General features: G+C 37.7%; 1 protein-coding gene across 1 annotated transcript in view; it reads right to left on the bottom strand.

Annotated features, from left to right (window-relative positions):
• Positions 1-25,706, bottom strand: part of PLPP3 (phospholipid phosphatase 3) — a 77,904-nt gene that overhangs the window by 38,807 nt on the left and 13,391 nt on the right. The window contains exon 2 of the mRNA XM_070941301.1: positions 1,821-1,978. Coding sequence (XP_070797402.1) covers positions 1,821-1,978 — 158 coding nt within the window. The remainder of the gene's footprint in view (positions 1-1,820; positions 1,979-25,706) is intronic.

The following is a 25,706-nucleotide window of genomic DNA, read 5'->3' as shown; positions in this document are numbered from 1 at the left end:
AATAACAAAGTTGGCCATTCATGTGAACAAAAAATTAATCTCATAATATTATTTATGTAAATAGTTACTATAATTGTCCTGAAATATGGAAATTCCATTTGTCTACAAATCAGTGGTTTTGTGCAGCCCATCATGTGTAGCCCTGCACTTAAATCTCCTGGTATAATCTGAAACATAACCCAACTTTCCAGCATTTATCGGAATGACTTACTTCATAAGCATATCAAAATATTATTTGTTACTGTAAAAATTACCCTTGACTTCATGGACTCTCTCCTCCTTCTTCTTTCTCTTAAGCATTTCAAGGAATTAATTGCTACTTATTTTAACAAACCAAAGTTTCATCTACTTTGTAGAGCAAATGTAAATCGTAGCTTGTGGGATGACATGTAATAACAAACTATGGTTTAAAAAACATAGCCAAAGAATTATTCTTGTTGCATGTAGTAATTACTTTGGCATCCCATATAGGTTGAGGCTCTTGGTGGTTAGTAAAATTCAATTATAAAACCAGTTCCATTTATGTGTCTGTGCATAAAATAGTGTCCCTTTACTGCCTATGGTATACTGAGTTCACTCCTTCCAAGATCAAAAATCTTAATGTTTGCAGAAATATCTCCAAGCAAAGGAATATCAAGCTAATTATTATTTCAGAACTGTGATAGGATAGACCCATAGACGCTATATAATATAGACCCTAATTCTCTTCATTTTTTTCAATTTCACATTTAATTTCAAATTATACTTCTTTATTTTTTATCTCTGAAGCCAATAGAGCCAACTGTTGTAACTGACTTACAACAGCTCGTTTACTGGCCATTCAAAATTACAATGGCACTGAAAAAAATGACTTATGACCATTTTTCACACTTATGACCATTACATAACTATTCGAATGTTTGACAACTGGTTCACATTTATGACAGTTGCATTGTCCTGGGATCATGTGGTCATCTTTTATGAACTTCACGTCAATGGGGAAGACAGATTCACTTTAACAATCATGTTATTAATTTAGCAGCTGCAGTGATTCACTTAACAAATGTGGCAAAAAAGTCATAAAATGAGGCAAAACTCACTTAACAAATTTCTCACTTAGCAACATAAATTCAGCACTCAATTGTGGTTGTAAGTCGAGGACTACTTGTACGATGTGAGATCTATTGACATACAATGGCTAATTCCAAGAAAGAATATTCTTCATGATTCGTCATGAAATATAGATAAGATACCAAGTAAGAAAACAAAACCCTATCAGTCTAGGGATACTGAGCACCAGAATCTTCGAAACTCCTAGCTGCACGTTACTGAAATGTAAAAATGGTATGAACTAAATTTTGTGGGATTTATCTTGTTTGCCTGTTTCTTCTGAAAGGCCATCATGTCCTTACTTTGAGATTATTTGTATATGCTTTGATTCATAAAGTTCTCCAAGTGCTACGTTTTAATCATCTAGTTCCATCCTCAGAGATAGGACAATGATATCCTAACTTCATTTACATTATTTTGATCTGTATAGTAGCCAGATATTAAAATATATCGAAGTCACTTACTCCACAACTTTGTTTTTCAAAAGGTAGCTTAATGACTAGGTATTTATGAATAGTACCAAAAGACAGGTACAGTATTTTGTTTACGATCCAGTTGTTGAGTTTAATTTAAGCCCTGGTGTTTAAAAACCAATCGTTCATGAAATCATGAAGCATGTCAAACCAAAAAGCCAACATTATGGCTTTGCCAATTGTTCTGCTTAAAGACAGAAAACATTTTATTGCAAATATGGTTACAAGATGCCAATTTCTGTTATTTGTCTTACTTACAGCAAGTATGGCAATAAGAATGCCTGCAGCACACAGAACAGCATCGTTGATGGTCTCTCCACTTTTCATAGGATAACGGATGCTTTCATCATTACAGTAAAATCCCCGTGGATAGGGTGCGATTGTGCTCGTTTCAATGATCAAAAATGGCAATCCAGCTAATAGGAGAAAAGCAAAAGAAGAAAAGGTTGTAAGAAACAGAAAACTCGGCTAAATAATCAAGAAATCTTCATTACTAAGAATTCAGTGAAAGCCTGCAACTTCATCTTAAGCCCGATTCATAACAGCACAATCATCCAGCCTAGCAAAATTATCATCTTTAAAGCAATTTTATTTCAAGACTCATCTACCTTGTAGTAATAGAAAACAAAGGTGGGATGGACATAGTTCTTTTTTTTTCTGCTCAGCAAAAGCTACAGAAATTATGTGCTGCCCAACCACAAATAATCAGAATGAACTTCCTGGTGAGTTCATAAGATTAAACTGAAGACTTTGAATAAAGTTTACATTACCAATAACAAATGTAATCATCTCTAAAACATACTTGGAAAGTTGCCAATCAGAAATATGGTTTCTATTAGTCCATCTATATGAATTACTATGAAATAAGCAACATATTGCTTGATGAAAGAAACCACTGTGCTTAGGAAATGCCCCTTTAACAAAACATAGGGGCCCACAGGTCTTTGGCTTATTTGACAGCCAATCAACATCAGTTTTTCCTAACTCAGGGGAAAGGATAGAATTTTGTCTCTTTTGCTTCAGAAATACTAAATTTCAATTGCAGGCATGGGCAACTTTGGCCCCTTTATGACCTGTAGACTTCAACTCCCAGAATTCCATGCTGTCTCCGGAATTTTGGGAGTTGAAGTCCACAGATGTAAAGGGGATATAATTGCTTACCCCTGCTCAAAGAGATACTTCCAGAATTACAGGAGAAGTAACTTTTTTTCCCCTCTTTGAAGTGTATATGCATATTCTCCAATGCTCTTGCCAATTTGTTGTCTCAGTGCTCCTCTCCCTTAGAATTGGCAAATTAAAAACCTCCCCATCACCCTGGAACTTGCTAATGGTACAGATTTGATGGCTGCAGCTGGTGCTATTATTGTGCCAGGGCCGACAGTGGGGATTGATATAAAAGGAGAGATCCAGCACCAACATAATTGGCATTAAGAAAGGTGCCGCTTCTCTGTGGATCTAGCAATCAGCAAGATCAGCATTTTATCAGCTTATTTACTTCACTTACATTGTGGTATATGGACTGGGACATATTCTGACATCTGAACCTTGCCCAGTGAGCCAGACTGAGATTGACAAGAGAACTAAATAGGGTCAGAGATAGAATACTACCATTGTGGCTAGTTGGGAATCAAAAGTTCAAGACTCAAGGCCTTTTATTTACCAAGATCTCACTTAGTCACCCTGGCTTGTGAGCATGTGGATTTCTCAGGACAACTGGTCTTTTTCAAAGCCCTACTTTTGGCTTTTGATGGGAGAGTTTGCTCATATTACATTGTTTATTATCAGCTTCTTTCATGAACCTGATGGAAGGGCCTCTCAACTGTGCTTCTAGATGCCAACACTGTACATGGACCTTTCCTGATTTGCTCTAATGGCTGCACACTGCTTGTGATTGGCACAGTCCTCTTACCCATAAAGCTTCTAAGCCTTCTGACTATAGAGTTGGTAAACTTATATAAGCAGGAAGAAAGTACCCATGTTTGGAAGAAAGCACTAGGATCTAAATCCTAATTCCCACAGAATTAGGGTTTCAGTGTGTTAGCCATCATTTATCGGGACACAAGATGGCCGTATCCCTTCAATTTACTGTATTTTAATAAACATATGTTAAAAATGATAATGGAAATTACAATCAGGAAATTTTTGGCCTGGAATTTTATCAAGCAGCTTTGTTTATGGAGCTATCTATTTTACAACACATTCATAATTACTGAGCAGCAAAATTCTTGTCAATTGAGCCTTCATTTTGCAATCTAAAACTTAGTGTATGCAGACATCCTCTTTCCACAACCTAAATTATGTTGGGAGACAGCCAATGTGGAGACAGAGTTCGTCTTCTGAGCCAAAAGTATGTGATACTAATAATCTTTTTTTTTTTAAGAAAAACCCTTTGCATCCCAATATAAATTTACTGCTGAAAAGCTAACACAGCATGATGTGATCTGGCTTCATATGCATAAGCAATAGTTTAATAGTCAAACTTCAGGGATTAAATGCACCATGGTTACGTGGCTTATTGTTATTGCTCTAGTTCCTCTTTTTAACAGTTTTCACATGACAGATCTGTAAAACATATGTTCCATCAAACAATAAACCTATCTGAGAGCTAAATAAGGCTTTAACAAAAAGGCAAGCGAATTCTCAAGGAGAATTATATTATATTTTCTCTTCATTAAGGGAACAATTTGGGGGTTTCATTTTTCTTTTTCACTCAGTCAATCAGAATAGAAATGGAAGGGACCTTGGAGATCTTCTAACCCAACCCCGTTCAAGCAGGAGACCCTATCCATTTCAGACAGGTTGATGTCCAATCTTTTCTTAAAATCCTCCAGTGATGAAGCACCTACAACTTCTGAAGGCAAGCTGTTTAATTATCCTCACTGTTTTGGAAGTTTCTCCTTAAATCCAGCTTGCTTCTCTCCTTGATTAGTTTCCATCCATTGTTTCTTGTCTTCCCTTCTAGTAAGTTGACTCCCTCCTCTTTGTGGTGGCCCCTCAAATACTGGAATACTGCTATCATGCCACCCATAGTCCTTCTTTTCTCTAGAACAGCCAAACCCAAATCCTACAACTGTTCTTCATATGTTTTAGTTTCTTCATATCTTTTAGTCTTTTCAATTATTCTCATTACACATGTGTGTACACACAGAGATAAAAACACACATACATATACACACACACACACAGAGAGAGAGAGAGATACACACAAGTATACAGGCATGGTTTTAGAAATTCAAGGGTTTTGTTTTTGTCTCCTGCAAATGTGTGGTTTGGTGGGATATTGCCAATTGAGTCTTGACATTTTTCCAACACAGCAGTAACCTCAGATTGCCTATTTTCATATGAGAAACATAAACACACCCACAGAAGCTGAACGGATATTGCTCACAGAACCCATGACATGCCCAGACTCTGAGGCCTGGGCAGAAGCCATGTTTAGAAAGGTTACATCTAGGCCTAGCCACACATTGCCCTCTGAAAGAACATGGTGGTGCCAATGTGCTGGGAAAGGTAATCTTGCTTCTAAAGATTATCTTTTGGAGCCCAGATTGTTTGAAGAGTTGGGTGTCAGTCACCACCCACAATGTCTGGCACCCACCCCATCTTATGGGAATGGTTAGCACTGAGGTTCCAGCATGGATTTAGGCCACCCTGAAAATAAATGTACAGATGAAGCTCTCCTTGGGCCCTAGGGAGAGGCAATTGTGGGGTCACCACAGATGAAAATCACAGAGAAAAAAGAACACAAAGACATTGGAGTGTGAATGTTTACAGGAAAGGCCCCCAACCAATCTCTGCTTTCAGTTAAACCAGGAATATTAACTGCTTTGCTACTTCTCTATTCCACTCTGTTCTAAATAGACTCCATTCATGGGGCTTTCAGCTGGACTTTAAAGGTTCCCTGCACTGCAGTCTTGATTGTCATCTGGGTGTGAATTTGCTAAAATGAAGCCAGCTTCAGAAATCCCACCCACAGTAATAACTAAATATTTTCTCTGGACTATGGTTAATATGGCTTGCGACTGGTGGGCTCCCGTTTCCCCTTCTTACTTATTCCAGGGTATCAATCAACAATTCCTTTCCATTCTCTGACTTGGGAGAAAACAACTGTTGTACAGTTCATCTTAACACTTAGGCTGGAAGGAGAAATATGATAGAACTTTTGTTAATTCACCAAGTCAAAACAAAATACAACAAAATAAAGAAAAGTTCATCATTTCCCTTTCCACAAAATAAACAACAACAAACTAAACAACACTAACAACTAATTTCAGGATGGGGGACAAGGGAAGCATCAACTAAAGCACACCCTAACCAACAGGAATGGAGGCATTCACGTAGAATGGAATGAAGCATGGCAAGTTGATTTGTGCTAGCAGATGGGGAAAAATACAGTACTACTCTGTGTATGGAACAAAGAAACTGAGGTAGGGGCCATTTTCCAGCAGGATAGTGCTGAGCATGACAGCACCAATTCCTCTGTTCCCTAAAATGCTAGGTAGTCCCATCCATGGGCTGGGGCAATGCAGAGATGGGTTTGTTCAACCTTCATAATGCTGAAGATATCCACTAACAAGAGCTGAATTACTGAGTTATGATGTTAATTTTGTTGTATACAAAAAGCCAAACTGGAGATGATCCAACTCCTTGATGAAGTCTTTGTGAAAGAGCAAGAGCAAGAAAGAGCAGCAAACATAACTTGGCATCAACATCTGAATCAGCCACTAATGCTAATGTTGGTCACTGCATAGATCACTTCCTTGTTCTTCCCCTTCATCTTAACATTGTGAGGTGCTGGGCTCTGAGTAGAGAAACTGAGCTTCTATTTCATCCTCTGCCATGAAAGAATCCCACTGGGAGACTCTTGAATTCATGACAATATATTGGCTTAAAAAATCTATTCTTCATTCTTCCATTCTTTAATTGGAGATTCAGCCCTAAAATATTAAGTAACGTGACACAAATCTCTTTCTTTCCAGAATACAATGAAACCCTCTCTGCTTGCAATATTCACAAGTGTGAATATTCATGGGTCCAGTTAAGACCTAGAAGAGGTTTTCCAATGGTTAAAGATGAAAGACAAAGAAAATCAATGTCCCTACTGCATGGAGGGAAGTCACAATGACTTTTTGACTCCTCTCCGCTGGTGCTGTCTTATTTGCAAAGGGGCTTTAATGAAAAAAAAAAAGTTTAAGCTGTTTTCTATATTACATTTTAATACCGAGTAGTAGAGTTTGGATGAATCCTGGTGGGTTTGAGGCACCAAATGGATTATTTTATCAACGTTTTGCTCCACAACCAATTAATTTTTTTACTCTACCTCTGCAAATGCTAACAACCCCAGAACCATAGGAGGTGATTTCTTTTTAAAAAGCACGACATTTTAGAACAGCACGCACTGGGGAGAAAAATCAAAGGACTCATCTGTTAGATTCAATGCTTTGAAATATCGAACGTTTGAAAACTTAACACTTGGGCAGGTTGGGAGGGAATGGGGACTGTGAGAGGATAAACTTTCACTGGCCACCCATCGATGGACTCTCTGTGGTGACCCAGCCAAGCAGCTCTGATCTTCCCAGCTGAAATTTCACCTTTGCACTAAATTAAACACAGTTGCTTTCCCCACCTTTCAAATTCTTCCCTTTGCTTTGTTTTCATACCACCCTCTTCAGTTCCCTGTTGATGTTACAAGAGAGAAAGAAGTCCAGTTTGGGAAAGCACCTGAGTTGATTTCCAGTAACTGTTACAAAAGCTTATTCTCCAGTATATTTATTTATTATTCATGCAACCTATCAACCTCTCTCACTCTTCATGGACTCTGGGCAGGTTAGTTATTAAAAGAACAAAAGGAATAACATTACATGTTAAGACCTTCAACAACGTCAAGTGAAAAGAAAAGTACTCACATACTTGGTATGTGAATGTGAATCTTATACATTTACCCAACCACACAATGTCAAATGTCATTCTTACTATCTTCTAGAAGGCCATGAATATAGTTTTACAAACTCTAGTTTTGTTTAGTCAAGGATTTCATTCATGGGTAGATAAACTTGTACACTCCGGATTTTGAGACTAGAATTCTTATTGGATCTAAGCCACAAGACCATTAGAATATTAAGGAAATATGATAAGAAGATGGAATTTTCTTTTTCTGTTTTTAGGTGGCCAACAGTGTCACCATCAAACTGAAGTCCAGAATGAGAAAACAGGCAAAGCCTAATAAATTTGATACAAATGTGCACTCGGATTTAATAGCATTAATGCAATACAATTAGTATGATTATTCCTCATGCATTTAATAACTTTTCATTTTGTTTCATTAAAAATTAGGTTTGATGGGAACATTTGGAAGGCTAAATCACACTCATAGCTTTAGGAGATTACATACCAAGTTACACAATAAACTTGAATACTGTGCAAAACATCTGGAAGTCATCGGGCAACCTATTCATGATTTAATCTAAAATGGTGATACCTTCCTTTGTTTGGTTTAAAAATTAATAGATTAGATTTCATACAAAAAATAGAAAACTTTTTGCTCCTTCTGTTTTTAGCTTACAATGACTAGAGAGACAAAGAGTGAAAGAGAGAGCCCGGAATAACTAGAATTGCGCAAATCCTCTTATTTGCACTATCAAATCTCTCAAGTTGGGATAAGAAGCCAAAATTCCTATTGTTCCTATGTTTGACTCAAGAAAAAGATAAAAGAGGGGAAAAAACCAAAATATTTTGGAGTGTTTTGTATATGTGTGCATGTGGGGTCAATGAACTCTAATTTTCAAATCTTGCTATCTAGATTCACACGTCATACTAGGTCAAAACCAAGCTACTAATTTGTGAATCCAGTCATTATGAAATGCTATTGGATAAGAACCATACTATACAGGTAGTCCTTGACTTACGACCACAACATTGCTAAGCAAGAGAGTTGTTAAGTGAATTTTGTCCCATTTTATGACCTTTCTTGCCAGAGTTTTTAAGTGAATCACTGCAGTTGTTAAGTGAATAACAAGGTTCTTAAGTGAATCTGGCTTCTCCATTGACTTTGCTTGTCAGGTCACATGATCCCGAGACACTGAACTATCATAAATATGAACCAGTTGCCAAGTGTTCATATGACCATGGGGATGCTCCAACAGTCGTAAGTGTGAAAAATGGTGATTTTTCACCACTTTTTTCAGCCGTGTTGTAAATTCAAACAGTTACTAAATGAACTGTTGTAAGATGAGAATTACAAAAATATGGTAATCCTGTTTTTGGAGCTGGCTCCCTGACATTCTATCTTGTTTGTTTTAAAAAGTACTGATTTTAAGGAAACAACTGGATCCCATTTTAGAATTTGTTAAATAAATAAGCTTTTTAAGTCAAGGCTAAAATTTAACATTTCTTTCTCTTTCTCTCTGGTCTGTGATGGGAAAATCCCAAAGAAAAATGACAGCAACATAGGTATTCATCCAATTGTACACCTTCCCTTCCTTTCATTTTCACTTCCTGGTGTTTTAAAGAGCAAGAAAAATTAAATAAACTTTTCTCAGTTCAGTACTAGTCACTTTCAAAGAACCTTTCTTGGCTCTACAAATCCACAAACCTGGAGCAAAACTGTCAAATTCAATTGATAGATTTGACTGAATCTCTCTCAAATTCCATTCTTGTTACAATTTCAATATTAGGTATAGTGTTCTACTACAGGACCATCAAATCAATCTTTATTACAGTTACAGTCCAGCATAAACAAAGAAGAAAATCACTATATAATATAGATGCAGCAGTATCATTCTACTTCGGTGGTATGGTTGAGTTGTTGAGTAAGAAAAGATCTTCCAGATTGATTGCTTTGGTGCAGTAGAAACTGAAAAAATAAACGTGACACTAATACACTCAGAGTTTCAAATAATTCTGCATTTAAGGTATCATCTTTTTGTCTCCAGCCTTTATGTTAAAAGGCAAAACAGGATCACAGCAAAAAAGTTGCAGTGCAGGAAGAGCTATTCAAAACTATACTGGCCTTCTAACAGTCCTCACTAACATGGACTCTGCATCAAAGCTTGCTCTAGGCTACCAAACACAAAAGTTTATAAAATACTTCAGAAACATTGAACAGGTGGTCCTTGATTTACGTCCATAATTGAATTTGGAATTCGTCGTAAGTCATACTGGTTATTAAGTGGATCACCATGTAACAACCCACATCCAATTTTTCAACCATTTTGTGGTAGTTGTTAAGTGAACATGGAGGTCATAAAGAGAATGCTATGGTCATTAAGAGAATGCGACAGTCATTAAATGAATCAATCTAAGTGAATCTATTGTCCGCAATGTTTTGAGCTGGAAATGAGAAGCAAACAGCAATTTCTGGCAAAAAAAAAAATGTCATAAATTGAGGTTACATGACTGTGGGATGGTGCAAATACAGGCTGATTGCCAAGCACCCAAAATGTGATGATATGATTGTGGGGACGGGGCCATCAATGCTTCAAATCTGGGTCATAAGTAGCTTTTGGAAAGTCTGTCATAACTTTAAATAGTCACTAAATGACCGGTCGTAAATCAAGAACTACTCATAAACTGGCTCAGTGTTCTAATCTGATTCTTCTAACATTCTCCCGAGACCTTCTTACTTTTGAAATCTCACCTTATAGAATGTTCTCATATTAATGAGGGAAGTCTAAAACACTGCAACTGTGTTCCAGTTAGGAACGTCTCATATTCCTGATGGCACAGATTTCCATATCTCTCACATTTATGAGGTTTGTCACCCACTCAACCTTAAGGATTAATATAAGAAACTATATAGTTAATGAAACCATTAAGTATGCTAAAGGGAATCAATCTAGAAGGAGCAAAAAAAAAAAAAAATGGAATCAAAATATAGTATTTTAGAAAACCATGCTTTCCCATCAAATTCCAAAGAAGACATATCATAGCAAGTAGTATTTCAAACTGCTAAAGCTCCAGAAGCAAATTACATGCGGCTGACCTTGATTGACCCAGCTGAGACGAGAAAGTTGTAATTCTGAAATTCTAACTGATTGAAGCTTACATAATAATCACATCTGAATTACTGCCTACAGATTTATACACAATGGTTTATGAAGCTGTGGAAAAGTGCACTGGGCACACACTCTTCCCTGTTTTGCTTTAGGGTCCCCCCCTCCCCACACACACATACACAATCAAAGGGGGGAGCCAGACTGCCTATTACAACCAAACTGTGCAATTCTGATTTAGTGTTGATTCAAAACAAGAAAAATATATCTAACTTTAAACACTGGGACTAGACATAGAGGAGGAATTTTTTTTCCATAATTCATATTGGCATTTTTTAAAAAAACTTTGGCAGCAATATAGGTTGCGAGCTACATGAATATTGTACCTGGAACGTCTCCACAAATCTTAAAAACAGGTACCGTGTTTCCCCGAAAATAAGATCCTGTCTTATTTTTTTTTAAACCCCAAAATAAGTGCTTGGACTTATTTTTGGGGAGGTCTTATTATTTTGGGGCGCGTGGAACAAGATGGGGTTCCTCTTGCCATCTTACCTGATTTCTAGCTCTGCGTTTAAATATTTTCAGGGAGGGCTTATTTTCGGGAGGAGGCTTATTTTAGGGCATACACTCAAAAGCCTGACTGGGCTTATTATCAGGGGACGTCTTATTTTTGGGGAAACAGGGTAATACTCCAAGTATGACCAGAATTGAACACATTTCTGTTGCTAAGCAAGAGTTATCGAGTTGTGCCCAATTTTACAACCTTTTTTGCCACAGCAAATTACTGCAGATTTAAGTGAATCTGGCTTTCCCCCCTTGACTTTTAATTGTCAGAAGCTAGCTGGGAAGGTTACAAATGGTAATCATAGGACCCCAGGATGCTACAACCATCATAAATACATGTCAGTTGCCAAATGCCCGAATTTCAATGGGGATGAGGCAACTGTCATGTGAAAACCAATCATAAGTCACTTTTCTCAGTTCTGTTGTAACTCTGAACAGTTACTAAATGATGTTAAGTCGAAGACTACCTGTATAAATCTTTATGAGCCATGTATGTGTGTGTGTGGGGGATTTTACATTAGCCCCATTGTCCACAGTACTATATAGTCACAATAACTTCATGTTGGTCCTTCATCTGCCTTTTATAACTCCACTTTTTTGCAATTTTAGGCAGATTTCTTTTCTTCTTCACTTAATTATGAAAACTTGCTAGCCTAAAAAGTTCATTGTCTATTCTTGCTTTCTGTTCATAAAACAAAATATTCTAATATTCACCTCTTAGTCCTAAAAGACCATTTCTCTGTTCTTGATTCTTCACTTCCCCTTCTAGCAGAATCACCTTTCCCTTTTTCTTAAAAAAAGTTTTCTGCATATGTTGCTCATTTAGATTAGGAATGTACCCTAATCTCTTTGCTGCCAATTACAATTTGCTTGCTTTCGCTAGCTTTCATTGTAGGGAATTCTTACCCTGAAAGTATAGAAAGCTGTCCAAGGGGCTTTCGTTAAGGCCAACCCTTCATTAGGCAAAAGAAAGCAGTCACCCTAAGTGACAGAGGCGGGATCCTCTGATCATTGTGAAACCTACTGTCATTCCTTCTGGTGGAAACATTGCTTATTCTACTGCTCTAAACCTTCTGCTGCCATGGATTCAGTGATGAATGTTACCCCACTGCCAATAGTTTAAAAATAAGATTCAATTGCCAATCCAGTCAGCTTTTGTATAGGAAATGAAGAACAGATCCTTTTGCAAAATTTGGTTTTAAGTTTTGGTAGCACAATGTCTTGGTAAGTCTTGACTGACCTACAAAGCAACTAGCAATCAAGATTAAATTCATATATACCTGTGACATTAAAAACCTTCCAGTTAAACAGAATCAGATGCAAAAACACACAATGGCATTCACCGTATTAGGCCCAGATTTGCTACTATGCATCCCTTTTGCTGCATTTGAACAAAGATGGCTAAAGACCATTCCCTCTCGGTCGATTTCTTTCATTCTGGAGTAAGAGAACCCAAAACCTCCAACTCTCATCTCTACTTTCGGGTTTGACTTTGAGCCATGATGTTTTATCCTGTACAATTCATTGATCAAGAACTTTGTCTAAATGGAATTTTCCCAATGATTCCAGAATAATGACAATTTTTTAAAGTTCAATCAGATGTTTAGAGCAAGTTTTAATGTGAGGCTGAAAATACTTCTACTTGCATTTCCAGGGTAGGGTTTCTATAGAATCACTATAGAATGTAATTTCACACAGAATCATGATTGAATGGTTTTAATGGAGGACTTCTCGTTCTGCTGAACATCTTGCGTTCAGAGGAGGGAAAGGTGGATAGCTCTGAATCTTCAAAACAGGCTGAACAGCCTCACAGACAAGAAATTATTCTGTACATATGCTTCTCATATACTGCAGTCGAAATTTGAAGCTTGTTCCTAAATCCCCACTGGAACAGATAGTAACAGAGCTACAATTCGCTTGTCCTCTTGGGTCATGCTATATACATGTTCTACAAATAAAAAAAGGATAATGTCCAACTTTCCTGTTCAGACCTCCTGTAACAATGCGGTGCCCTGCGGTCAGGCAATGTGTGAATAAATTGGAGGAGAAAAAAGTGAAAAAAGCCCTTGGGGAATAGCAACCTCTTTTTCTCATTTTTTTTTCATTTTATTGCGGTACATGTTAGACAAAGGCCTCTCTGTTCTCAGCACTTTCCCCTCCCCTTAAGGGCTCCATGCCAAATAATGTTATTCCCTTTCACCATGGCACTGCCATGAGAGCAGGCTGGTATGATTGCCTGAAAATCGTAGGCTTTTCATGGAAAATCCTTTTGCTCAACAACCCCCTTTGTCAAATTAGACATGAAAAGGGAAAAGCAAAAAAGGAGAAGTACCCAGATGAAATCTAATCATTGGGATTGGGAACAAAGCTATAAGAAAATGCAACAATCACAAAGGGATGGATGAGGGAGGGCGACGCACACACACATACACACACAGCCCCCCAAACAGCAACTAAATTTGGTAGTACTCAATAGAGTACTACCGCAGTCTATTAAAGGAAGGCCATTCCTGCTGTTTATAGAGGAGACAACTCCTCTATAGATAGCAGCATTACCGAACTTTTTTGTAATGTTGCTGTACAATAATATATCAAGGATAAATGTAATCTAAACAATAGATATAATACAACAGTAGAGCCGAGGTGGCGCAGTGGTTAGAGTGCAGTACTGCAGCTACTTCAGCTGACTGCTAGTTCAGCAGACCAGCGGATCAAATCTCACCGGCTCAAGGTTGACTCAGACTTCCATCCTTCCGAGGTGGGTAAAATGAGGACCCAGATTGTTGGGGGCAATATGCTATTTAGTATACTGGCTTTGGTGTAAGCCGCCCAGAGTACTCAGAGAGTGGGCGGCATAGAAATATGAATAATAAAATAAAATAAAAATAAATAGAGTGTTTCTCAATCCTCATGTGTATCCTTCATCCCTCAGAATTTCATTCTGGAAAGTTCAGTTCCTTTCTTGTCCCCCACTAAATGACACAGGTTCTTCGAAAGGTTGGCTTTAACAATTAAAATCTTATTCCCAATCATTCTTAGAAACAGATGTGCTTAAAAGCTGCAAAAAAATGTTTCTGACGGTTGAGAAAATTGAAGCTTAAAAAAAAAAAAAAAACAGTCCAAAGTCTCCTTCTCTCTTTTCCTACTTTTCTTATACAGGCATTTGAAAAGGCTTGTCAAACTACCCCAACCAGAAATCTATTTTTCTACAGGAATGTATAAACAGACTGCATCTTTCCTGTTGCTAGATTAAAATATAAAAAAAGGTGCCAAGTCTGCTCATTCAGAGATTCATGAATGGAAAAACTTATGAAGTAACCTGCACAGCAAACATATAGTACAAAAGTTTCAGAAACAAATCGGTAGTGTTCCAAAGGAATGTGTGGATATGTGTGCATGTGCACATGTAAGTAGCCCATATATCAGTATTGTAGTATTGCAAGATAGTGGATTTCAGTATCTTGGATATGGTCCTGTTTCAGGCCCACCAGAGTCAAGCTATTCTCAAAGACCGTTCTTTGAGTCGTAAATCTCTAGTCCTCAACTTACAAGCACAACTGAGCCCAAAATTTGTTGCCAAGCAAGACAGTTGTTGAGTTTTTTCCTATTTTGCGATCTTTCTTTCCACAGTTGTCACTGCTGTTGTTAAGGTAGCAACATGGTTGTTAAGTGAATCTGGTTTCCTTATTGACTTTGCTTGTCAAAAGGTGGCAAAAGGTGATCACATCACCCTGGGGCACTGCAACCGTCATAAATACATGCCAGTTGCCAAGCGTCTCAATTTTGATCATGTGACCATTGGGATGCAACAATAGTCGGGTGAAAAATGGTCATAAGTCACTTTTTTCAGTGCCATTATAACTTTGAACAGTCAAACGAATGGCTCTAGGTCAAGGACTACCTGTAAATGAAATTTACCTTTGAAGATAAGAGACCAGAGAATGAAAGCATGATAAACTATATTTGACTGCTCTTGTTATGGACAGATGCTTGGATTGGCTGAGGGCTTTAATGGTCTTGGGATTTAGCAGTTTAATGAAGGCTCAACATAGATTATGTTTGCCAACCTTAATCTTAAGCAAATAGTTTAAACAATAGGCCATATGATTCAGGATAAGGGGATTGTAAATGAAACAAACAAAATGTTAAAAAGTTATGTATTTATTTATGTAGTTACTGACCAAGCACCTCTAAATTATATTAAAGTAACCAAAATATCTTTATAATCTGCAAGGTATGTCACAACTTTTGATAAGACCTAATGTTTGGAAATTGAAAGTTGAAAAATTTGACACGCCCTATCAGGCAAACAATTAAATGACTCTAGTTTTAAAGGAATGGCAAATATTAAATAGTCAAGACACGTTTATTTTTTTTTCAGAAGAAAAATTCAATTATGTTCTTATTTTACCAAAAGGTAATACACATATTGCATATACTTATAGAACTGGGAAATAGCAATGATTTTTTTTTCTTCAAATGTGCCTTAAATCCACTGGCTTGCACTAGGCATGTACAACTATTAAACTATAGGTACAATATATTAAGTCCTACAGCACTGCTATTGTATCTTTGATCAAGGTCTTTTAGTGATCATATCCTGCAGTCCTCTATTCCATATTCTACAAGCAACAGAAGCCAGATGATTATAGTACAAATCGCATCTCAATCACTATCTCTACTGAAAGAAGTTGATGAAGATCCTAAACAGAAGTTGACCTCCCCAAATTTACTTGTAAAGTTAAAAGACTACAATACACGGCTTGTAATTAACCCTATTTAAAATACCCTGTATTTGATGTTAACCTAAGTTAACTGATGTCTGATAAGCATGTTAAGGCATTATACAATTGGTTTAACATTGGTTCAACCTGCTGTGCAAAGCCAGGCAATTTGGGCATTTTAAACAAATCCTATCTTTGGTTTTATTGTCTTATAAACAATGAGTGAAGCCAGACAATAAGTCTCTTTATGAAATGATGAGGATTCTTGGTAGTTTGAGGTGCTACTCATATTTAAGTGTCCCACAAAAAAAAAAAAAAAAAAAAACACCTTAAAAGACATAGTCCTCGGGATTAATATTGTCGAGTAGCAGAACATAACACCTCACATAAACCCCCAAAACCTGGAGTGTACCTTTTCACTGCTTTCTTCATATCCAATCTAAAGCACTTACCTGCATTTCTGCAATGACTCAGGCAATCAAAGTATATTAATTAAATAAATATATAATATGGAACTGTGGAGATGTTTTGAGTTATACTTTCCACATAATCCTTCAGGTCTAGCCGTGGGAGTTACTGGTGATGCTGACATTGTATATGGAAGGCATCAAGTATCTGGGCAGCAGTGGGGATTAGATAGTCCTTGGTTTACAACCATTTGTTTAGTGACCGAAGTTACGACGTCACTGGAAAAGTGACTTCTGACTGTTTTTCACACTTACAACCATTGCAGCATTTCCATGATCAAGTGTTCAAAATTCGGATACTCAGCAACTGGTTCATATTTATGATGGTTGCAGTGTCCCAGGGTCATGTTCACCTTTTGTGAACTTTTGACAAGCAAAGTCAATGAGGAAGTCAGTGTCAACCCTGAAGCTGATCTGACTGAGGCCATTTTGACACTATGGGTGTATTACTTGGAACCCTGACAATCAAGATTCACTTAACTTGTTACTAACTGCAGTGATTCGCTTAACAACTGTGGCAAGAAAGGTCATAAAATGGAGCACAACTCTCTTAACAACTGTCTTGCTTAACAACAGAAATTTTGGGCTGAACGGTGTTCGTAAGTGGAAGACTACCTGCACTTTGACTGGTACATTGTTGGTTTGCTTTCAGGTTTACAAACCGCAGGAAACATGCATACATGTTTAATTAATTAAATTTAATTAATTAAATTTGTATGCTGCCCCTCTCCGAAGACTCAGGGCGTTCTAGATTTTATGTTTTATGATGTTCTAGATTTTATGTTTTACTTACTAGGAAATTCTAATTCTCTTTCTGGAATTCATTAAAAGCAGTCCCTTACAATAGTGAGATAGAAACTAGATACAAAATTGGAGTGTTCTTCAGTGATTTAAGGACCGCCCTAAACTTAAATCCACATGTGTTCTTAATGTTACCAAAAAGATTAGAAAAAGCCTCTAGTGTATGGCTTGCTGAAATCGTAATGTCTTTAGTGTAACCAAATCTTTCTTTCCGCCCCCCCCCTCCCCTTGTGTTTTAAACATTTCGGCATGCATTGAAGGTGGCAAGTCTTAACCATTCATAAAAGTTTTTTTTTTCATCAGAAATTGTTCAAATAAATTAGGAAAACAATAGGGAAATATGAACTTGGCACTTCACCACTGAGCTTTGGACATGGTTGGCTTGCCCTTAACCCTCCAATTTACATTACAGTATTATTAATTTCTTTAAACAGAATGGTTGCACTCATTTAATAGCAAATGTCACTTTGTTGAAAATTAATGGAGAACCCAAGCATAATGGGAAAGTGTACAGCTATATCAGTGGAATAGAGACATGGAATGATTAATATCCTGCAAACCATTCTGCCTCAAATTAAAAAATAAACCCTGTAAAACAATAGGGTCTATAAATAGAAATAAAAATGTAATTGGCTTTATTCATATAACAGAAGAGCTTAGTTACTCCCTGCTTCCTAACACAACTCATCTTCCTCCAATTACTTTCTATAATGTGGATTCCAGTCAGAAAAAGAGGAAAAAATGTGGTACACATAGCAGTAATTAGTGTATTATGTCTCACTGAGAAAAAAATAGAATGGAATTTACACTGTAAAACTAAGCAAGTTCCTTCCACAGAAAAACAACCTACATCTCACATTTATAGGTTGATAGTCTATGTTACATGAAAGACTTCAGTAGAAATTCCTGATTTTTACTAGGCTGTACTCAGACATCCTATGCATCAATAACGTTCTAGGTAGCCAACTCAAGAACAGTTTGAGTAAGGGAAGAGCTGTCCCAGAAGGATGAAGAGAAGCTGAGAAAAAAAGAAGACAAATGAGATAGCTCCCTGAAGCTGACTTTATCAGCTTACATTAAAAGCCATGCTCTGTTAAGTGTCTTTCTACTTCACTGCATATTCCCAATATATTTTGTTCCTCACCAAAGAGTTCTGGGTGCTGCGCCAACCCCAGACAGTTTTCAGCAAAGCCAAACCTCAACTTGGCCACTGAAAAGCTTCTTTGTTTGCTGTTGCCTCCCAACTCAGCAGACCCTGCAAGTGAACCCCTTAATCCTGTAATATAGTTGGTGGGCCTTAGCTGTTGGAAGGATCTGCTTAGCAAGTCGATGGTTCCCCTTAACAGATTTTCAAGCATCAGTGCTAAGACATATTTATTATCAAGAAGCTCTTTCTAGTGCCAATAAAAAAAAAAAAACTGGGGGAAGCCACTGAGAAGAGCAAAGATAGCACAGAACTATTTTCAATGAAAGTTTTCTTTCGTTCCTTAACTAATACCAGAGACCTAAAATTTTCCCACTCCAGGTTAAATCATGAAAAAGCATTGTTTTCCACAAATACCTGGTTAAGAAACACCATAAAGCTTGAAATGGGCTGTTTTCATTCTTTAGTAGTTTGATACTGTAGTCTAAAGAAAATCTAAAGCATGCTATTTTTCCAGCTTTTCTTTGCTTTTATCTTTTTTATTTTTTTGGGTTGACCAAAGCTCTTCATATTGAAAGTTTTGGATTCTTTCCTTCAGCTTCTCTGGAATAATTTTCTAATCCATAACTTACTTGCTAATGTGCACTTCAGTGTTCAAAAAGCCTAACACTTCCAAAAAAGGCCACAACTGCCGTGATTGTCATTTTTAAAATAAATCAGTAGATAAGGTAACAGCGTAAATTAGTGTGTTCTAAAAAAGGTCACTTGTATGAAATTTATTTTTAATAGTAAAGCCTGACTTCAATCCATCTTGTATTTCTGAAGTTACATTTATGAATTTGTTTCTTTCCATAATAGTCTGCTGAACCAATACTATCTGGCAGCACACAGAAAGGCAACTGCCAATTCCTTGCTTATAAAAAATCCAAACATTTATTTTCCTAAATAAATACCAATGATTAGACTTAAAAAGCTCAGTAAGAGCCAATACATACCACCATGCTCCAGTCTGGAGTGCTGATCTTCCTCCACATGCACATACAAATTGTCAGCATGAAATGGCTGATTCATGTCATGGCTTTTAACCTTTTGCCCCCTCCTCTCAAAAATAAATCTAGAATTTCCTATGATACAGCTGCAATTCATATTTTCTATGAATGTGAAAAAATAATTATTTTTTTCTATCAGTTTTTATTAATTTATAATGTAGCATACAAAGAAAATACAAAAGTACCGTATTTGTTGGACTATAGGATGCACTTTTTTGTCTCCCAAAAGGAGACAAAGCCCCAACCACCTGCCAGCCGTTTTTTTGCCTCCGGGTGCCCCATTTTCGGGCCCTTTTTCGGCCCATTTTCAAGGCTTTTTTCAGCCCGTTTTTGAGGCTTTTTTGGCCCGTTTTCAATTATTTTTTTGGCCAATTTTTTCAGTAAAAAAGGCCTGAAAAAAGCCTCAAAAACAGGCCGAGAAAAGCCTAGAGAACAGGCTGAAAAAAGCCTTGAAAATGGGCTGAAAAAAGCCCTGAAAATGGGCCAAAAAAAAAGCCTAGAAAACAGGCCAAAAAAAGGCTGGAAAAGGCCTGAAAAAAAGCCCCGAAAATGGGGCACCGAGGCCAAAAACTTTTTTTTGTTGATTTCCTCGTCTAAATTTAGGTGCGTCATATAGTCAGGTGCGTCTTATAGTCCGAAAAATATGGTAAATAATAGGAAAAATAGGGAAGGGAAAAGTGAGGGAATAAAAGGGGGGGGAGAAAAGACTTTCAAATTTCTTTGGTGCAGTAAAATAAGGCATTAACATCAAACCTCAACATTTTACTTTTACATAATAGTTTAAACTAGCCACTTCTACTGTATAACAACAAATCTATCTAATCAGTAAAACCCAAAATCAAAGTTTCATTTTTTTTCGACCTCAAGCACAAAGTTCAAAAGCAGTTTCCAAGTAGAAATAAAAGTATTTGTATTTTTTTTTCTTTGATCAAAGCAGTCAAGTTAGCCATCTCTGATAACTTTATTAATTTTTGTAGCCATTCGTCCATTGTGGGGGATCAAGGTGACTTTCCATTTCTGTGCGTGAAAAAATAATTCTTGTGTAGCTTGTGGGTAAAGCGCCAGATTGGTGCACCTGGCTAGGAACTGGGAGATCGTGAATTCTAGCCCCACATCAAGCATAAAGCCAGCTAGTGTTCTTGGGCTCATCACTCTATCTCAGCCTTGGAAAGGAAGCAATGGCAAACCACTTCTGAAAAATCTTCTCAAGAAAACTGCAGGGACCTTAGTCTGGACAGTTGCCTGACTTAAGAGCATGCACACATACAATTTATGCGGAAAGTAAACTGAATCAAGATTTCAATGTGAAGTAACTGGTAAATGTCCTCCTTCTACTCACCTGAATGTGGATCAGAAATTATCCATTCCAAACAAAATCTATTAAATTAAGGTGACACGCAATTTGGTCCTGAAACAGCAGTCTCAATTCAGATTCCAGAGAGACATGCTGAAGATTCACATCAGGAATATTTACAGCAGGACAGCTGGGTTCTGGCAATATGATTTTACAACAGGTTGCACATGCATCATTTACACTGACAGCCAAGGACAAATGATTGTTCAATGATACCAAGATACTCTAGTGTGAGCTTATGCAAGTTCAACCAAAGATCTAAGGATAAGCATTCATAAAGCTCCCGTTGTCCCTCAAAACAGTATTTCAGGGTCAGCATGACCCATACATTAATACCAAATGACAACCTGAATACATTTATATAGCCTTTCCCCCCAGACCTAAACTAATCTTGCTGCACTAAAACCATAGGTGGCAGAGCCATATTTTCCATGCTATCAACAATTCTCTGCTTGAAACGCAAAGTTGGAACATTACCATTCAGTGTGGAAACACATCTGAAATCCAAATCAGTGCTTTGAAATAATCTGATTCTCACACAGTGCTTTTAGTTCTGTTGCTGGTGAAGACAACTTTGGAAGCAGATGGCAAAGCTCTTCTAACACTGCAATATCCAACACAGTGGAAAGTTTTTGCCTCAAGGATCAAAGCAGAGTCATAGTGGAAAGCCAGTTTGGTCTAGTGGTTAAGGCACCAGGCTAGAAAGCAAGAGACCATGAGTTCAAGTCCCTTAGCCGTGAAAGCAGTGACTTTGAGCCAGTCACTCTCTCTCAGTCCAGCCTACCTCACAGGAAAATTGTTGTGGAGAAAATAGTAGGAAAGTGTGTTGAAAGTGTGTGTTTGCTGCCTTGAATTATTTGTAAAAAAATAATAAGGGCAGAATACAAGTAAATAAATATTAATAATGTAGAGAATATTTGTTGAGAGTCAAGTTCATAATTATTTGGATCACAACTCGGGGAGGAAAAATTTAAGCTTTCCTTTTCTTGCTCCATTTTAAGGAAAATACCTCTTCCAATGCTGGCATTTATTTCATGGGAGAGCAAGCAAATCATTTTCCAATTAGATGGCAGCTAAATTGTCTTCTATGGAATGTAAGCCAGAGTACTTTTGTTTCACATTACTGAGAGACAATGGGTGGCATGGAGACTCAGCTTCCTAATCAAGAAGTAAAGATTGGGAGACATGCTCCTTAATACCATATACATTTTCTCCCGAAAGAATAATAATGATTTGAAGATGTTTCTGAGCAACCAGACATTTTTGGCTGCTTCCAATGCTCTGCCACAGAAAGCACTATAGCAGCATAAGAGGCATATCTAGCACTAGATGGAAGTTTTTTATGTTTGTTAGGATTCATTCATTGGCACTGGGGGATTTTGACCAAGCCAAACAGCATGGATCAAGATTGGAATTTCAGAGAAAAGACTTGATTAAAAAAATACACTCTGACTGCAAGAAGTCATTTAAACTTACTCAAACTTACCCATTATTTGTTCACTTTTTACATTACAAGCAAAGTCCGCGAGAGAGAATTGCCCAAAGCCTATGGTTGCTGGTATACAGTTTGCTATGCAAAATAGAGAAAGAAAAGGGTGGGGAATGTTTTTTCCAAGAAAGGACAGAGCCAAGTCTTCAGGAAACTTCTTTGTAACTTTAAGCATGTAACGATTTATTTATTTATTTATTGGTTCGATTTATATGCCGCCCTTCTCCGGAGACTCAGGGTGGCTTACAATGCGTTAAGCAATAGCCTTCATACTTCTGTATATACCTGCTTAGTAGGGCTTTCGGGCCCCCCTAAGCGGTGTTCTTTTTTATACAAAGTCAGCTTATTGCCCCCCAGAATCCGGGTCCTCATTTTACCTACCTCGAAAGGATGGAAGGCTGAGTCAGCCTTGAGCCTGGTGAGATTTGAACTTGCAGTAATTGCAGGCAGCTGGTGTTAGTTAACAGCACTTTAGTCTGCTGTGCCACCAAGGCTCTTGTTCCAAGAGCACCAAGGATGCTTCTTTCTCTTCCCTTAAATGGGCCGTTTCCATCTGACTTTTCCATGGATTTGGGTTTGTGAATAATTCATGTCAAGTTTTAAAAAAGGGAAAGATTGAAAGTGTTGCAAACTTTGGGTTTTAGGAGAACAGAGGCTATTGGAAAGTATAATTTTCTAAAAACTCACTCACAAACTAATGCAACCTTGAATGACATTACCACAAAGACCCAGGCCAAGAAAGACTCAGCATGAAATAGGAATAAAATAGAGGTGGCGTACAGGCATGCGCAAAAGCCTCAATTTTGAGTAACTGCATTTACCCAGCTGTTCATAGATACGACTGTAAAAGGAGGCTAAATAATAGATAGGACTTAACCAGTGGTGGTATTCAGTCAGTTCTATCCGGTTCAGGCAAACTAGTAGAGGCGGTGGTAGGAGGCTCTGCCCACCTGATCGGATGTAGTCATGTCCCATTTTTTGACACTCTGTGCATACATGGAAGGTCCTGCACATGCACAGAGGTGGTGCGTGCGAGCAAAGCGAGCACACACACTCTCACATTTGCGAACCTGTAGCGAAGGAAAGTGAATACCAACCCTGGACTTAACCCATTTGCAGTCCTAAATGTGACTAGGGACACTGATATGAAAGAGTTCCCTATTATGGACAGCAATCTAAAACCCTTTTAGACAGACGTGCACAGACACTGGAACAGAATATTAGAACAGAATTTGTGTGCAGCATAGTTGTCTTTTAGCCCCACGTACGTGCAAGTATCAGGATAAGCCTTCTGAGGATTTGAGAAAAGCTGCAGAATGGATGTACAGAATAGATGTATACAGAATGTTTCCTGGCAGATAGCTGCTTAATGATGAGAGATGAGGAAAAAATGTGTGGTTACTCCATCATTTCCTCCTTAACAAATCTATTGGAGGGAAAAATGGACCTTTGGTTATGAATGAGGTTATATGATTGTACTTATATACAGGTAGTCCCCGACTTATGACCACAAAAACTGAGCCCAAAATTTATGTTGCTAAGTGAATCATTTGTTAAGTTAGTTTTGCCCCATTTTACAACCTTTCTTGCCACAGTTAAGTGATTCACTGCAGCTTTTAATTTACAGTAGTAACATTGTTGTTAAGTGAATCTGGCTTCCCCATTGACTTTGCTTGTCAGAAGGTCATGAAAGCTGATCACATGACCCCTGGACAGTGCAACTGTCATAAATATTATCCAGTTGCCAAGCATCCAAATTTTGATCACATGACCAAGGGGATGCAAAAGTGTCATAAATGTGAAAAAATGTCACTTTTTTCGGTGCCGTTGTAACATTGAACCGTACAGCCTTACTGCTTTACTGTACAGCCTTATTGCAAAAGTGAAGTTTATAAAAGTGTGTCTAAAGCAGAACAGGTAATGCTATCCTGCACAACTGTATAATTCCTTTTTAGTAGTTTCCTTTTGCAGGGATATGTTGCAATAATGACAATTCCTATGATCCCTCTTTACTAGAGTTGTGTTGATGGGATGATAGGAATTATAATACAACAAATCTAGAAAGTACTAGGTTGGGTCTAGAAAAATAAAATATGGACAAGTAATGTTCTCCATTCTTTATGCACCGGCACCCCAGCTCTCAAAATTAGCCTTAGCTCCACTCTACGCAGTTGAAGAGATGTCATGTTTAGTCATGTCTAACTTGGCCCTTGCTCCCTGGTTTTGGATTTCACAACCCAGCCATTTAATGAGAGCATTACCTGATGTCTTAGGGGCCTTTCTCCACCTGCTTGAAGGAAACCCAAGTACCAGAGACAAACCAGAACTTGTAAACTTCACAAGATTTTTATAATTAGGCATCAGTTTTCCAGCATCTGAAAAGTGCTGCCACTTTGACAGCAGCGTAAAGACCTCAATAAAATAAATGCAAGGAATACGCCCATTTGGTAAAAGCCTTAGGGATCCTCGTACGAAACTCGGCTTCCCACCTGCTTCTGATTCGTTTTTGCCCCAAACTATAAATAGCTTATTTGTATAAATATGCCACTGGCAATACAATCTAAGCCTTAAAAAATGCAATCAAAGCACCAGGCAGACTACTGATATAATCAAACACAGAGAAAGACACAATTGAATTCTAGGAGCAGACAATGTTGCTGATTAATGGGCTACAGCCAAATAATTACATCAAAATGGAAGAGGGGCTTGTTGATATCAACTAATCTTGACTAAAAGAGCTGTCATGTGTTCCTTTTCTGAGCAACTGGTGACGTCTGAAAAAGGCAATTTTAGAATCCCAGAAAACCTCAGTTCCTCTATTCCTCTGATGAAAACAGAACTCAAGACACATCTCACTCTGAAGATAAAGTTTGATAACATTGGTTTATTTGTTTTGCCTTACCTGAATAAACAATTATTGGGTGCATAGGAGAAGGCGGTGTGTCTGTGATTCATCATTCTCCTTCTGTCTTTAATAACCAACCCACTTAATCTTTGAATGAGACTGTTTTCTTCTGCTCTGTTCACCCTAACCAGGACAAAAATATAGTCCAGAAATCAATTTTCCTGTCACAATCTCATGATCTTGCCCTTGTTTCCTTGAAACACTACTCTATTGATCACTGATCCTATCTACCAGTCAACTCCAAGCCTTCTCCATACCTGTTACTTGCCAGCTGGGCTAATTCTGAAAAGCAACTTATTATTCTTTAGGAAAAATTTCATTCCTGTTCAAAAAATAGTTCAAACGACAGAATTGGAAGCACCGACTCCATCAGACAGAAGAACTGGCCATACCTCTTAGTGCATGCTATATCTTAGTTGAGTGTCCCACCATTCTCAGCATCTAAATAAACCTGGTCTATGCCATCTATTCTATGTTAGGGAGAAAGACTGGTGGTGATTGTCCTGTCAGTAAGTGAAGCTTAATGGGAGGTGAAACAAAGACAGAATCATTTTCTGGTTTGTCAACATAGTAAAACAGAAATCAGAAGTGGGGGAGAGGGGTAAACACAATCTTACTTTTCCGCCACTTAAGGAGTGGTAGATACTAAGAATGCTT

Source organism: Pituophis catenifer, unplaced genomic scaffold, assembly GCF_029215685.1.
Source record: "Pituophis catenifer annectens isolate HBS135680 unplaced genomic scaffold, rPitCat1.0.hap2 SCAF_3, whole genome shotgun sequence".
Lineage (NCBI taxonomy): Eukaryota > Metazoa > Chordata > Lepidosauria > Squamata > Colubridae > Pituophis > Pituophis catenifer.
Note: the sequence above shows the minus strand (reverse complement) of the source record. Positions and strands in the feature narration are given on the sequence as shown.